Source organism: Oncorhynchus keta, chromosome 12 (assembly GCF_023373465.1).
Source record: "Oncorhynchus keta strain PuntledgeMale-10-30-2019 chromosome 12, Oket_V2, whole genome shotgun sequence".
NCBI lineage: Eukaryota > Metazoa > Chordata > Actinopteri > Salmoniformes > Salmonidae > Oncorhynchus > Oncorhynchus keta.
The window spans coordinates 23141699-23158458 of NC_068432.1; the positions used below are offsets into that span (position 1 = coordinate 23141699).

General features: G+C 44.4%; 1 protein-coding gene across 28 annotated transcripts in view; it reads left to right on the top strand.

The window, feature by feature from the left end:
- LOC118391146 (protein FAM222B) overlaps positions 1 to 14961 on the top strand; it is a 141445-nt gene extending 126484 nt beyond the window's left edge. For 12 of the 28 annotated variants that reach the window (XM_052457845.1, XM_052457846.1, XM_052457844.1 and 9 more), the window contains 2 exons: positions 3624 to 3751; positions 10630 to 14961. In XM_052457845.1, coding sequence (XP_052313805.1) covers positions 3670 to 3751; positions 10630 to 12440 — 1893 coding nt within the window. In that variant the 5' untranslated portion in view covers positions 3624 to 3669 and the 3' untranslated portion in view covers positions 12441 to 14961. Of the gene's footprint in view, positions 1 to 2164; positions 2226 to 3623; positions 3752 to 10629 lie in introns of all 28 variants that reach the window. The other 16 variants (XM_052457843.1, XM_052457840.1, XM_035782210.2 and 13 more) reach the window with 3 other exon arrangements.
- The last annotated feature ends 1799 nt before the right edge of the window (positions 14962 to 16760 follow it).

Here is a 16760-nt window from a genome sequence, read left to right on the forward strand (position 1 = left end):
ACTTTGAAGAATCTAAAATATAATTTGTTTAATACTTTTTTGGTTACTACATGATTCCATATGTGCTATTTCATCATTTTGATGTCTTCACTATTATTCTACAAAGTAGAAAATAGTAAAAATAAAGAAACCCTTGATTGAGTAGTTGTGTCCAAACTTTTGATTGGTACTGTGTGGGTGTGTGTGTATATATAGATAGTTTGGACACACCTACAGATTCTTCAAAGTAGCTACACTTTGCCTTGATGACAACTTTGCACACTATTGGCATTCTGTCAACCAGCTTCATGAGGTAGTCACCTGGAATGCATTTCAATTAACAGGTGTGCCTTGTTACAGGTTAATTTGTCGAATTTCTTTCCTTCTTAATGTGTTTCAGCCAATCAGTTGTGTTGTGACAAGGTAGGGGTGGTATACAAAAGATAGCCCTATTTGGGAAAAGACCAAGTTCGTATTTGGACAAGAACAGCTCAAATAAGCAAAGAGAAACGACAGTCCATCATTACTTTAAGACATGAAGGTCAGTCAATCTGGAACATTTCAAGAACTTCGAAAGTTACTTCAAGTGCACTTGCAAAAAACATAAAGCTCTAAGGTGCAGGGTTCAGTAACCGGGTGGTAGCCGGCAAGTAACAGTGACAAAAGTTCAGGGCAGGGTACTGGGTGGAGGACAGCCAGTAGTAACTATTTAACAGTCTGATGGCCTTGAAATAGAAGCTGTTTTTCAGTCTCTCGGTCCATGCTTTGATGCCCCTGAACTAACCTCGCCTTCTGGATGATAGCGGGGTGAACGGGCCATGGCTCGGGTGGCTGAGGTCCCTGATTTTCTTGGCGTTCCTGTGACACCGGGTCCTATAGATGTCTTCGAGGGCCGGCAGTGTGCCCCTGGTGATGCGTTGGGCAGACCACACCACCCTCTGGAGAGCCCAACAGGATTCTTTCAGATGGTGCATCTGTAAAAGATTGAGGGCCAAGAAGTGTCTTAAGGGCCAAACCAAATTCTCAGCCTCCTGAGATTGAAGAGGTGCTGTTGAGCCACCTTCACCACACTGGCTGTGTGGGTGGACCATTTTGGATTTTCAATGATGTGTACTCCAAGGATCTTGAAGCTTTTCACATTCTCCACTGCGGCCCCATCGATGTGGATGGGGGCGTGCTCCCTCTGCTGTCTCCTGAAGTCCACGATCCACTTCTTCGTTTTGTTAAGTGCCTTGCTCAAAGCCACAACTGTAGCATATATAATATATGAGATCAGAGACCAGCAGCCTTCCATTGTCAATACCAGTGATTTAACATGAATTTTATTTTGTGAAGTGGTTCCTTGCAAAATGTAAAGTCATGTTTTTGGCCCATGGTTTTTTTGCAAAAAAAATCTGTCCTTCTTGTCTGAATAAGTGGCTAAAAAACTTCATGTCAAGCCCTGGTGTGTGTGTGTGTGTTGATGCATTCCTCTGGGTGTGTATGCAACAAACCAATAAATTGAGATCTTGTTTTGACTGAACCCTCCCATCCTCGTCTATCTATATTCTTCTTGAAACACCTGCAACCACACGTCTGCAGTTGATGTGAGGTTGACTACCTCCACCCCAATGTCTTTTGTGTTCTTGAAAAGATTGTCATCCTTGCAGAAAAATATTGGCACTAAGATGAAAGAATGGAAAGAGGGGGGGAAATCTTCCTTGCAGCTGTAAGACCGGTGCTGAAATCTTCTATTCCTCAAATCCTTACAGGGAGGAAAAACCAACCTATCAGGCCAATTAAAGTTCATGCGTGGTGACACGTTGAATCAAGGGCAGGGATTGCTGCCATATGGTTGGCCACTGGTCAGGCTGTAAATCAGGAAGAAGAGTGTGCAGGACTGAGGGAGGAGGGGGGTCAGGGAGGATGACGCAGCATCACCCCTTGCCACATAGAACGGAACATGATCTGTCTGGTGGTGTGAAGAAAGTGCACTCCCTCTACCGCTCATTACCCCCGTAAAGCCTCCCCCAGCCCTAACCTCCCTTCCACCTCTCTGTGTATGTGTGTGTGTGTAACTGCCAGCTTCATTAAGGCGTGTTTTGTTTCCCCTCCCAGGGAGGATTTAAATGAGCTGTCATCCTGACCTTTTTCAGCTCCTGTGTTTTTAAAGGGAGTTCATCTCACCCTCTCTCTCCTTCTACAGGGGACAGACACTTTTAAGCCGGCACCCTGCGGCAGACGGCCATGCCAAGGTTGTTTTGTGGGTAATTTCCTTCCTCATAACAACGCGGTTTGTGTGTTTGTCTGTGCTCCGGTGTTTGTTCTGATGCCACACAGCAGCAAAGGAGAAGGGCACGGGGCAACACACTCTGTCGACTTAATTTGCTCCCTGACTGTTCTTCAGTACAAGCATCTGTGGTGTTTTTAATACTGTAACTAAATGAAGCAGTCTGCAATTAAATCTGTTCTCTCTGCTGATGTTACTGGGTGGCAAGCTCTCACACACATACAGCCTCTCATTATTAAAGTACCTTGTCATTTATTTAATTGTATACGGTCTCTCTACTCCATTGTTTGATATCCCCTAAATGTACTCCTGTTTTGGCTGTTGCGGACTGTAGTAGGGCTGGGCGATATGGCCAAAATAGCATATCATGGTATTTTTCAAATTTATGATGGTATTTTATGTTTTTGATGAATAAAAGTTCTACATTTTCTTTTGAGTAGTGTGTGACCCTAGAGTGGAAACACATTCTAAATTATTTCAATGGGTCTTTCTTCATTCGGATTGTTTTATACTGTTCAATTCAACTTCAACCTAAAATTTATTGCATTTCCATCAATTTCTGTATTTCCTGCACTCATTTCAGATCATTTCCACACTGCCACCATATGGGCAAAAATACTAGACCTTATTTTTAACCAAATATTGCGATTTAGATCAAAACACTTGGATTAACTTTTGGAATCGTGGAAATAGAATGTTTATTATAATTATATAGTTAGAATATATATATCATTTAGAATATATATCACATTTAACAAACCAAACATTCAAATACCGTTATAGAAGGTAAAGTTAAAAACCCGGTCCGTGCATAAATACCGGTGTGTGTGTGTATAGTAAAATACGGTATACCGCCCAGCCCTAGACCGTAGTATTGATGTGTTACTTACTGTCATGTTCCTACTATTGCTCTCTGGAGTGGGTTCATTGTGAGTGGAGTTCATATCTGTCATTAAAGGACAAGTTTGCTTTTTTACAACTAAAAAAATATATGCAAATGGTGTGTTGTAGAAGGGTGGTGACGCTTTTTTGGAATTTCACTTGCTTTTGAAGGGGTGGGCGGGGTTGACTCTGTGACATAGTAATTTTAAACCTCCCAAGGCCTGGGGGAAGAGTCTGCCCCACGTTTTACCTTGGCTGTTTGATGTTTTAATTTAAGTTGTTATTCACATCAAATGTCACCTCTACCTGATGCTCCAGGTGTGAAACACTTTCTAATTGAAAGGTAACTGTGTCCTCCCTGAACTGAACCCCCCCCCAGCACTCTGCTATATACTATTACTATAGTATCTCTATGTAGCATATGTGTCCCTGCAGTTATGTCTGAGTTCTGACCTCTCTCCTGTCCTCTCTCTTCCTCCCTCTCTCTCTGCAGTGTGAGTAGCAACGAATGTCCCATGTTGCATTAGTGTCTGTGTGAAATGCTGGCCTGCCTGCCAGGGCCAGGTGACCTCTCCCTCCAGCTTCTTTCCCACACGCAGATGAACACTGGACTTCAGAAATGTAAGGGTCTCTACTCTACTCTCCTACACACACACACTCACTCACACGTCATTCATTCCCTCTCGCTCTCTCACTCACTCACTCACTCACTCACTCACTCACTCACTCACACACACACACACACACACAAGTCATTCATTCCTTTACAAGACCCAAGGTCTTTTAAAGGCAGTACACATGTAGCAGCGGCGTTATACCACCTTGCAATACAGATATTGGTGTATGGAAGGAGGCTAATTCGTACATTTTCAATCCAAATGTTTTTTATAAAGATTAGCATTGTTAGATTATAGGAGTAATTATGGTAGTCCTAAAACTTTCTTCCTCTGAGTCAGTTGGCGCACCGATGCTCACTGCCTTTATAACGTAAGCCTGCAGTATAATAGGCTAATAACCACACCACACCTTAACAAAAGTTTCTCAACTTCATTAGGGTAATATCTTTAAGTCAAACCATTGTTTATAGGGAAAATATGAGCAGGATATTATTTTGTGGCAAACACAACATTGCATTTGTAACTTAATTTTGTGCAGGAAAATGGCTCAACAGAAGAAAAAAATCCAATTGCGAACTGGTTTAAACTGTCACAAAAGTATTGAATGGGCTATATTGCAGCAATTACCAAAAAAAAGGCTAGTGCCTACCATACTCAACAAATGACAGCAATAGGCTAATGATATTTATTTTATTTTACAACAGTCCTACTTATAAGCTATCCTGAACAAAAAATATAAATGCAACAACTGTTGGTCCCATGTTTCATGAGCTGAAATAAATTCTCAGAAATATTCCATATGCACAAACAGCTTATTTCTCTAACATGCACAAATTTGTTTACATCCCAGTTAGTGAGCATTTCTCTTTTGCCAAGATAATCCATCCACCTGACAGGTGTGGCATATCAAGAAGCTGATTAAATAGCATGATCATTACACAGGTTTACCTTGTGCTGGGGACAATAAAAGGCCACTGTAAAATGTGCAGTTTTGTCACACAACACAATGCCACAGATGTCTCAAGTTTTGAGGGAGCGTGCAATTAGCATGCTGACTGCAGAAATGTCCACCAGAGCTGTTGCCAGATAATTTAATATGAATTTGTCTTCCATAAGTTGAGTCTGATGTTGTTTTAGAGAATTTGGCAGTACATCCAACCGGCCTTACAACTGCTGACCACGTGTAACCAAGCCAGCCCAGGACCTCCACATCCGGCTTCTTCACCTGTAGGATCGTCTGAGACCAGCCACCCAGACAGCTGAGGAAGCTGTGGGTTTGCACAGCCGAGTCATTTCTGTACAAGATGTCAGAAACGGTCTCACCAGGATCTTGACCTGACTGCAGTTTGGCGTCGTAACCGACTTCAGTGGGCAAATGCTCCACTTCGATGGCCTCTGGCATGCTGGAGAAGTGTGCTCTTCACAGATGAATCTCGGTTTTAACTGTGCTGGACAAATGGCAGACAAGCTTGTATGGCGTCTTGTTTGGCGGGCGGGTTTGCTGATGTCAATGTTGTGAACAATTTCTGTAAGTTGTGTCCCAGTTTTTCCATGGCCTGCATACTCACTAAACATGTCACCCATTGAGCATGTTTGGGATGCTCTGGATCGACGTGTACGACAGCGTGTTCCAGTTCCCGCTAATATCCAGCAACTTCGCACAGCCATTGAAGAGGAGCGGGACAACATTCCACAGGTCATAATCAATGGTTACATTGCCTAAAATGTACAACCAAACAGGAGTAACAGATTCATGTTGTTTTGAACAATGGACACCCATTCATGTTTTCTCCTTTCTTTTTGGTCCCTCAGAACTGGTGCCACGTCCTGTAGAAAGCTTCTCAAATCTCCTATCCAAGCTCTCCGACTGTACGATGTTGGCAATCTAATGCCACGATTTTGCAGTCCAGACATAATGTTCACGTCGTGTGCAAATTCTTTGGCCGTAAACGATTGTGGAGTGTCTTGGCACGCTCATTGTGACGGGGTCGAGGTCTGCCGATTTTAAGTAGCACTACGTGCGGCCGTAGGCTCTGACAAAGTTCTGGCAAAAACATGTAGCCTTAATCGTGTAGTGTGGCGAGCCGATCCTGGTGACTGGCCAATAGGAACACAACCTACACTGAGTATGCGCACAATAATACGATTTTGAATAGTCTGATTAATATAATAGTATGATCTAAACGTTTACATGTTTTGCAAGACGAATGATTTCCCTCAATCTTGTTTACATAACATATCTGAAATCAGGCCACCTGATGGGATTTTGATAAATGGACAATCGCCAATCAAAATAACTTTTTACCATATCACTATTTTTGGGAAGCCTATTTAATTCTGAGTTCGGACATATAAAGTTTGTATATGAAAACTATTTCTAAGATGCATCCTGGCTGGTGCTGGCACATGCGCAGATCTAATACACCGCTGCACTTGACTTAGCCTACGTCGGCTCACAAGCCAATCGCACAATGTCTCTACAGAACAAGCAAGTCGTACAATCTGTCTAGGTTGATATAAAAAAAATTGGATTTGGTAAACATCGCACAGTGTGACATCTAATTATCTTAAAAGACTGAATCCAACGATCAGTGTGGGAAAGCTTTTAGATGACGTTCTCTGTGCATTATTGATCAGACCCCAACAAACCAGCTTGATTTAGATCTCCCCCTCCCCTCTTTTCTCCCTCTCCCTGAGGCACAGAGATCTCCCTCTAGCTAGTTCCTGCAGCAGGTTTGTGTGTTATAAAACACTCTCTCTCCATCTATGGCTCATCAAGACTGTAATTTCAGAATCACTGTAATCCGCCTACCCCCAGGAGCACAGTGCCAAACGAGGGGGAGTCTCACTAAGTGCCAACGTCCGCCATGTTGTTCTGTTCCTCCTCCTCTCCTCTGGCAGGCATGTGACAGAGTACAGTGGAACAAGCTTGGTTTTAAAAAGGTCCACTCTGTAATAATGTCTGTCGCTTGCTGCGCTGCTGTGTTCTGTAATGCACATCAAAGCTGTAGGGGCTGAAAGTAAAAGTTTGATTTGGTTTATCAATGAACGAGTACCTTTTTTCCCATTCCTATCGATAAAATAATTATATTAAGTCATACAAAAGTTTAATTGTGCGTGAAGTTTCAAATGCATTTGTCATTTCTAAATCTGTAATGTGATAGGTATTTTACCATTTACTATTTTTTAACACACAAAAACACATTTGATGAATACAATATTTAATCAGTTGTCTTCCGCAAATGAAGTTTATGTTGACTCAATCTTTGTGAGAGGGAGGGAATCTGACTTCATTAGTCTTCAACTCACAGCTCAGACATTTAATTCCGGTTCAATGTAATAAGCCCTGAGTTAGCCTGCCTGGAGCAGGTTAGATCCGAAGGATTCGTTGAAATACAAATGTAGCTGGCTGAAAGGTGAGTCACTTCTGTGGTACCGTTTGAACTCCGAGTTGACCAAAGTTACCTCGCTAACTCCTCAAACTACACTCATAGTATAGGGCTCAGGGCAGCAGCTTTATTTATTATTGGGGAAAGAGACTGAAGAGCGACTTTAAATAGATGAGAACACACACACACACACGATACTTGCTCTCAGACTGAGCCTGATGCTGTTGGGAGAGAGATCGTTAACCTCAGCAGCTTGGAAAGTGGAAATGGCCCCCCGATTCCTCCACAGCACAGAGAAGGAAGCATGTAGAGAGAAGTACAACAAATGGAGCAGGCAGAACAATTTTACTCAATACACGCAGCTACTTTACCGAAGGGGCTACATGGAAAGATACGGAGAGCTGAAGTAGATCACAACTACATTCCCTATGGCCACATAATTTAAACAGTAAGAGATTTGTTAAGTCACTCTTGTCTTGAGAGAGAAATGAATGAGCCAGCTAGCATTTGGCCCCCCTACAGTTTAAATATTGTTTGGTAAAAACAGTTGTGTGTGTTACTGACTGTGAAATACTTTTCCTATGTGTTCCTCCATTGGGCAGTCCCTCCAGGATTTCATTTTGTGATTTTTGCGGGCAAAAATGATTAATTTTGGAATCCATGCTACAGGACTATTTTGATCACGGACTGGGCCCCTCTGGCAATAACATTGCCAAATACACTGACTGTCTCTGGGTTCATCAGGAAGTGCATAGAGGATGTTATTCTTACAGTGACGATTAGAACATACCCTAATCAGAAACCATGGATAGATGGCAGCATTCACGCAAAACTTTAAGCGTGAACCTCCGCATTTAACCACAGTAACTGGAAACATGGATGATTCCAAACAGTCTCAATTCAACAGCTCACCTGCCGTTGCACTGCACACCTCCCTATCCCACCCGGCAAGAGGAATACCTATCTGAAATGCTGTTTATCGACTACAACTCAGATTTTAACACCATAGTGCGCTCCATTCTCGTCACTAAGCTCGGGCCTTGGGTCTGAAATGCTCCCTGTGCAACGAGATCCTAGATTTCCTAACGGGCTGACCCCAGGTGGTGAGGGTGGGCAACAACACTTCCACCACACTGATCTTCAACACTGGAGCCTCCAGGGGTGTGCTCAGCCCCCTCCTGTGCTCCCTGTTCACCCATTACTGCGTGGCCACGCACAACTGCAACTCAAACGTCAAGTTTGCTGATGACACAACAGTGGTAGGCCTGATTACTGACCGCAACGAGACTAGAGGGAGAAAATAACCTCTCCCTCAACGTCAACAAAAATAAGCAGCTTATCGTGTACAACAGCACGCCCCCATCCTCATCGATGGGGCCCATCTCATTGCCACCCTTTTTTTTCCTGTGCATTTAAAGAAAGAGAGCGGATTAATTAGCCCCTTAGCATTGTGACACCACCGTGCCAGTCTTCACAGCTCAGCTCTCTGCCTAGTGCCACTCTGCCTAGCCCACTCACTGCATGCTGCCTGTGAGGCTGAGGAGAGGAGAGGTAGATGGAGAGAGACTTACAGCTTGTGGAAAGACTAAAACCCATTCACATCCACATTAGGAGATGAGTCTGCGATGGAACCCGGTAGCATTACTTGACATTTTAGACATTTCGTCCCCAGTAAAAGACAGGACTAGCCACCCTCTAAGAGTGTTTTTTTTTAACCCACATATTTAATAGAAGTTTGTTGTACTAGATATAGTAATTTAATAGAATAACTAAATATAAGAATGTATGGTTTGGATGTTAAAAGATGAGGGTTCACTTTGGTTCAGATAGTGTTTTAAAAAGGCATCATTGTGGGACTGCCTGTGTCTCACTATCTGTTTGTGTATCCAAAATGGCACTTTGGGCCCTGGTCAAAAGTAGTGCACTATGTAGGGAATAGGTTTGGGACGTGACTGCATGTGTATGTATGTAGGTTAGGCTGGCTGGCTGGGGCAGGGAAGGTGACCGGGTTTGAGACCCAGGGCTCAGCCTGAGGAGGGGAGGCTTGGTGAGGTTGCGTACAGAACCTCTGCTCTCCTCAACCCAGATCACAATGGCTGGAGGCAGGCCCCTCTCTCTCATATTACATTATAACTGACTTTTACAGTTGGGGAAAGAAAATGAGTCTCACCGAGTGACAGAAACACGCCATCACCTTAGCACATGCTGAACACACACACGACATACTCACGTGCACCTGAATGCACATGTCAAACACACACCTTATCAGTCTTACACTCCCCCAAACACAAACATACACACACTCAAACTACAGCATCTTCAGACACACTGGGGCATTGTTAAATATAGCCAGTGACGTGCTTAGTAGCTGTAACAAATGTCTCAGTCAGAGGGCTGAGGGCTCAGTGGTGTTCCAGAGATCAGAGAGACGCTGTGTGATTACTGTCTGCTGTCATGGACCTGCTCCGCTCTTTCTCTACCTCTCTCGCACTTTCTCTCTCTTTGCCTCTCTCTCTCTGCCTCTTGCGCTCCCTCATTCCCTCCCTATTTGACACAGAGGAGAACTATCCCCCTGGCAGACACAGGGGACCAACACTGCCTCCTCTCCGTTTCTGCCTCACTCCTCTTTGTTTTCTCCCACAATGAAATCGGAGAGGGGACTGTGGATCTGTCTCTGTCCGTCCATTCGTTCATACGTTAGTCGCATGCAAGATCTCGTACAACTCTGGCCAGAGTTTTTCGAAACTTGGGTGAATGATGTGTCTTACCATCGAGATCCAGAATTTACAAAATTACACTCATTGGCCCAAGGCAGGAGCTATAGTAATCCACTGAAATATGTTAGTCACACGCGATATCTCAATTGGCCCAAGGGGGGGTGCTGCATCATTCGTGGGGACGACATATTTACTGTTGCCTTGTTTAGTCTGGGAATCAGTAGCAGGCAAAGTAAGTCCTTTCTTCCTTGTCACTCTCTGATTCACATCTCACACACACTTGTTGGCAGCTACAATTTATAATGACCCATTACTGACTGAATGTAAACCTCAACTACGGCACTTCAGAATAGGAACAGAGATTGGAATGTGTTGCTTGCTTCGGGGAATCCAGTCAAGATTAAACTCTCTGTATGCGTCCAAAATGTCACATTATTCCCTATATACTGCACTACTTTTGACCAAAAGTAGTGCACTATAAAGATAATAGGGTGCCATTTGGGGTTCAGCTTCTATTGTGTCCTTGTGAGATATGAGTTGAGAGCACTGTGCTGTTTTTGATATTAGGGGAAGTGCTGAGATTTGGAATGTGAGAATGTTGTTGAAGTCAGTCCGGTTCCGTTCTTCTCAGAAGAGAACCTTAGAACCTCCGGTCAGATTACCACATATCTGCTCCTCTGACGGGAAACCTGACATTTAGATTTTTACCTGCGTTAACATTTCTCTCTCTCCCTCTCTCCACCCACCTCTCTATCTTTCTGTCTCTGTCACCCCAGGGGACACTACACAGAGGATGAGATCCGCTCAGTATCCAACCCCTGCGGAATTGGATGCTTATGCTAAGAAGATTGCCAACAACCCCCTGACCATCAAGATCTTCCCCAACAGTGTCAAGGTCCCCCAGAGGAACCACGTGCGCCGCACAGTCAACGGGCTGGATACTTCAGGCCAGCGCTACAGCCCCTACCCCCCCTCTCAGGCCAACGCCAAGGCCGGCCTCCTTGCCATCGTCAAGGTGCCTGTCGTCAAGGGCATCCTCAAAGACTTTGACGGCAGCCGGTCGCGCCTGCACCCCTCTGGGGTCATCATGAACCCCCCTGGTCCTCGGGGGCCCTTTACAGCAGCGGTGTCGGCCAGCACTTTAAACCTTCACCAACCCCCTTCCCAAGGCCAGGGCGGGTCCCAGTCTCAGCAGAGCCTGAACCCTCAACTTGCGAGCCAGACTCACCCACAGACTCTACAACAGACCCTACAACAGACCCACCCCCAGCAGCAGCAGGGCCTCAGACACCCACCCTGCATGCCTCAACAGCAGCACCCGCAACAGGGGCTGCCCAGGCCCCAGACACTGTCCCACCCCCAAGCACTGGGCCATCCCCAGCCTCCTTCTGGTCTCACCCTCTTGCTCCAACAGCAGCAGCAACAGCACCTTCAGCAGCAGGGGCAGCCACCTCGTGGACTGCAGGGTGGCCGGAAGCTGCCCGATGCCGACGCACCGCCTAACGTTACAGTCTCTACCTCAACCATTCCGCTCACCATGGCTGCTGGCCTGAACCAGAGTCGCCAGCCAGACCTGAGCAGCATCGTGCACCAGATCAACCAGTTCTGCCAAGCCCGGGCCCAGGGGGCTGGAGCCACCTCCATGTGTGAGGGCCAGATTGCCAACCCCAGCCCCATCAGCCGCAACCTCTTCAACAATGCCTGCTCCAGGGTGTCCATGCACAGCAACCCGCACACCAACGCCTGCCCCCCCGGCCTGCCCCCACACCCCAACTGCATCATGTGTCCTGCAGACAAGGCTGCTGTCCCCGCTAACCCCCAAAACAACATGGCTGCCATGAACAGGATGCATGTTTACCACAATGATCTCAAACAGCAGCAACACCAACATAATTTACAACAGCAGCACCAACAGCATTTACAACAGCAACACCAACAGCATTTACAACAGCAGCAGCATCAACAACAACAACATAATCACCAACAGCAGCAGCAGATGCGCTGGAACCAACAGCAGTTGGCTTATCTACAGCACATGCAGCAGGAGAGTGGGGGCCACCCCTGCAAGCATCCTTCTCGAATGGGCTACCCCCCGGAGCTGTGTGGGGGCCATTCATACAGCCTGAAGCCTCCTATAGAGAAGCCCACCCCCTCTCCTCCCATCAACAACAACGGCATGCCTGGGGGTCCACTGGCCCACTACACCAATGGTGGCCACTACTTCCAGCCACACACTGTGTGGAACAGCAGCATCCTGCCCACGCCCAACAGCGACAGCTCTGGGTCTCAGGACCTGGCCATGCCGTTCCATGGGGGCACCACCACGCTAGACTGCGGCGGGCCCCCTGGGGGAGGCCATTACAGGCCCGGGGGCGGCGGCTCCACCTCCTCTTCCTCCTCCTCCAGCCAGACTAGTCTGATGAAAACAGCAGATTACTTGGGCGGGGACTTTCAGACGCCCTGCTTCCGAGATCAGAATCTTGGGCTGATAGGCAAGATGCATAGGCCACCAATGAACAGGGTGGGGCCCGAGGTTGGCCCAGGGGACGGCAGAACCACTCAGATCCAGCACCCAGGGTACAGATAAGATAAGCTATGGCCGGCATTGTCTATACAGCCGTTATCAAAAACAAGAACCTTCTTCTTTTAGTCTTAAGAATGGAAAAACATGAAATACAATTAAATTAAGTAAAAATGAACACTGACATTAAAAAAGGACAGATATATTTAATAAAGAGCAGTGTTTTCTTTTTTTGTAGTCAATCTTGCAAGTGATCAATTGATTTTGTAAATGAGTGCTTTCAGTAGGCACCCTCTAGGGAACGTTTCTTATGTATGTGATTGTCGTCATTCCCTACCTTTTTTCCCATCCTACCTGTCTGTCAGTGTGCCTGGATCTGAGGATACAGAGTTATTTTTACTTCAGATCTGTCCTAAGAGTTTTTTTCTTTTAAGCATAAAAGATGTCTCCTGCAGACGATGAATGAAAATGCACTGATCGTTGGAGGAAAGAAAACACATTCTCATAAGGATCTTGATGTTTTTGCAGGGTCGAGTGGGGATTTCTCCGCTCCGACTAGTTTTATTGGACAAGTGGCTAATTTTCACTTATTATGTTTACATGTGATTCTCGTTGTGACATCGAAATTAAAAGCATATATATATATTTTCCTCTTGAGAGATGATTAGTGAATGGTTCAGTGTGGAACTGTCAGTCACTGGACACTACAAAGTACAGACGGAGAGACTTGCCATATGCACATGTACAAAGAGGCTTCTTTTTCTTTTAACGTATTTATTATTTGTGTAATAGGACTGTTTTATGAATCAGGTCACCCACTCTTCAAGGTTGATTCCTGTCTATCATCGAAGTATCTAATCAGGTTGATGTTTGTACAGAGTATAGATATATACTGTATTGACATCTAGATCCTGCAGGGAGCAATTTAATGTGGGGACTGACTGGGGGAGCCAACCAACCGATGCGCTCTTGCTCAAAATGCTGCAATGAATTCAGGTGTCTGTTACAATCCATTTTGTCACCATTGCCAATTGAGGTTGGCAACATGATTGTGGAATAACATATTTTTATTTAAATGGAGTGGGAAAAAAATCAAATCTGTTCATTCTGTCTGAATCCTGAAATGGCCAAAGTCACATAATTGACAAGGAAAAACACCTTTTAAAATATGTGCCATTTTATGTTGGTTACATTTTTTTCCTATAATTTTGGTAAACCCGAAAACTATTACTTGAATTGTTGAGATGCAAAGTTCTGTTTGGCAGTTGTTTAGTGAAGGGAGGGGGCTAGTTCAGGACTACACCTTACTACTGGAGTGGAAGAAATATAATTGTTACTAATATTATATTAGAAACTAACGATGAACCAAAAGCAGAGTTTTGATCCTGAGTTATTTTTAAATGTTTTATTTATCATTAGGTTAAGTTAGGTCTAGTTGCTACTGATTCTGATATGAAGTGTGCTTGAAGAGACCAAATTGATCACTTGCAAGATCACTTGGAGTTAAACAAAGTTAAACAGCAAATGCATTGTTTATTTTATTGTACACTGGCTTACCTACTATACTACTAACTTTAAAGTGTAGTGTGTGTGCGTGTCTGTGAGAATGATGCCTGCTGACGTGGGTTGAGTGTAAATGTGTGTTTTGTATGTGCTAGTGTGTGTCTGTATGTGAGAGTGGGTGGACACTGACATCCACATTCTGTTCACCTCCCTCCCAAACAGCCCTTAAAAAGCCTTAAGTATTTGGTCCTTGGACTTTCCTTTGAAAACAAGCATGGTTATAATGAAAATCAAAAATTATGATTGGAAGGATACATACAGAGGAACCGCAATTTCTGTTAAACATTTTTTTATACTGTTTTTGTTTAATAGAAAAAGCAATTCCTTAGATTCTTTTTTTTTATGAAAACAAGAAATGGAGTAATATTTTGTAATTATATTTTAAATCTGTGTAGTTACTGGGTTGTAACAAAAAAAATCAAAGTTTCAAAGCTTCACTTGTGACTATTTATAATACTTGATTTTCTTGTTATTTAAATATTATTTTTCCTCTTTGTTCCTTTTACTATTGCTGTGAAATGGAAGAAGGCCCAATAAGCCTTTCTTTTACATATCACTCTGGCTGTACGACAGATAAGACGCAAAAGCGTGAGAGTTGTGCTACTCTTTTTGTAATATTGTAATAATTAAATAAAGTTCTAATTTATGCTTTGAAATTTGTGTTCTATGGATGTCATGTTCTTTTGATGCCTGTTCTCCTATTTGATGAGCTGTACAGAACTTACAAAAATATGAGTAGGCCTATTTGTATGTATAAGTTTACTACCCTTCATTCGGTGAGAACAGATGGAACAAATTGGAATCTTATTAACCTTGTTTGTGTCCAGACCATATACCTGTCTGCTCACTGCCTAGCAGATCTGCATGGGTTACCCCCCCCATTGAGGTTTATAGTGTTACCCCCTGATTGCTTGAATGATTTCCTTAGATAAGACTGTATTCCATGTCTTTTTCCATTTTAGTCCCTCAGAATTCATTTCAATAGTAGGTTACTGTGTGAAATAAAGATTTACCTGCATCATCATCACATAGTCATTGATTTTTAGATAGCACCTTGCCTCAATCAGGTACAGAAACCTCAGAACAGTTGCTGCATTTGGACCCAGTTAGGAAGTCAACAATCGATGAATGATTTTAGGCTCGCTCTACATACTTTTGTATATGTAGTGTGTGGACACCCCTTCAAATTAGTGGATTTGGCTATTTCAGCCACATCCATTGCTGAATAAAATCGAGCACACCGACATGCAATCTCCATAGACAAACATTGGCGGCAGAATGGGCTTACTGAAGAGCTCAGTGACTTTCAACATGGCACCGTCATAGGATGCCACCTTTCCAACAAGTCAGTTTGTCAAATTTCTATCCTGCTAGAGCTGCCCCGGTCAACTGTAAGTGCTGTTATTGTGAAGTGGAAAAGTCAAGGCGCAACAACCGCTCCACCGTTACAGAATAGGACCGGCGAGTGCTGAAGCGCGTAGCGTGTAAAAATCATCTGTCCTCAGTTGCCACACTCACCGAGTTCCAAACTGCCTCTGGAAGAAACGTTAGCACAAGAACTGTTCATCTAGAGCACATATGTCAGAGTCAAGGCCCGCGGGCCACATCCGGCCCGCGAGAAGGTTTTTTACGGCCCCTGGGATGATCTTGATTTATTATTAGAACCGGCCCGCAGACCGCAGCAAGCCGGCAGCCCGCAGATCTTTTACACGCACCAATACTACATTTCCCACAATGCAACGGTGACGCACCGAGCAGTAGGCTGCTTCATTTCAATATTTATTGGCACAGCAGTTGTCAGCATCACAGTAAAATTAACTTTCAGATACCCATCAAAAATGGCAAAACGGAAGGTGGACACTGAGAACCGGGGTTTCAAACAAGGTGGGAGTCGGAGTATTTGTTCACGGAGGTAGCTGGAAAACCTGTGTGTCTTCTGTGTGGAGAAAGTGTGGCGGTACTGAAAGAGTATAATCTGAGACGACATTATGAAACGAAACACGCGGACAAAAACAAGAATATGGACATGGAACAAAGGCTACAAAAGGCAGAGGAATTAAAACGAGGCCTCAAATCTCGACAGGCTCTGTTCAAAAAAGCCAAATCACAAGGCCAGGCTGCTGTCAAGGCCAGTTTTATTTTGGCAGAAGAGATCGCTAAATCAGCCCGGCCATTTACGGAGGGGGATTTCATCAAAAACTGCATGATTAAAGTTTGTGACGAAGTTTGCCCAGAAAAAAGGCAACTCTTTTTAAATGTGAGTCTGAGCAGAAACACCATTGCCGAGAGAGTAGACCAGTTGTCCATCAATCTAAAAGAGCAGCTTGTGAAAAAGGGAAAAGATTTCATTGCATATTCCTTGGCTGTGGATGAGAGCACCGACATTTCTGACATTGCCCAGTTGTCAATTTTCATCCGCGGAGTGGACTCCAGCCTAAGCGTGACAGAGGAGTTTTTGGCTTTACGTCCTATGCATGGCACAACTACGGGGCATGATTTGTATGAAGAGGTGTCAAGATGTGTAAATGAGATGGAGCTGCCTTGGGAAAAACTCGTGGGTTTGACAACCGACGGAGCACCTGCGATGTGTGGACACAGGAGCGGACTGGTGGCGAAGATACGGGAAAAGATGCAAGAGGAAAACGCGACAGGTGAGCTGACAGCTTATCATTGTATCATACACCAGGAAGCGTTGTGCGGTAAAGCCTTGAAAATGGAGCATGTAATGAGCATCATCACGCGCACAGTTTATCAGAGCCAAAGGTTTGAATCACCGCCAGTTCAAGGCATTTCTGACGGAGTTAGAAACGGAGCATGGTGATT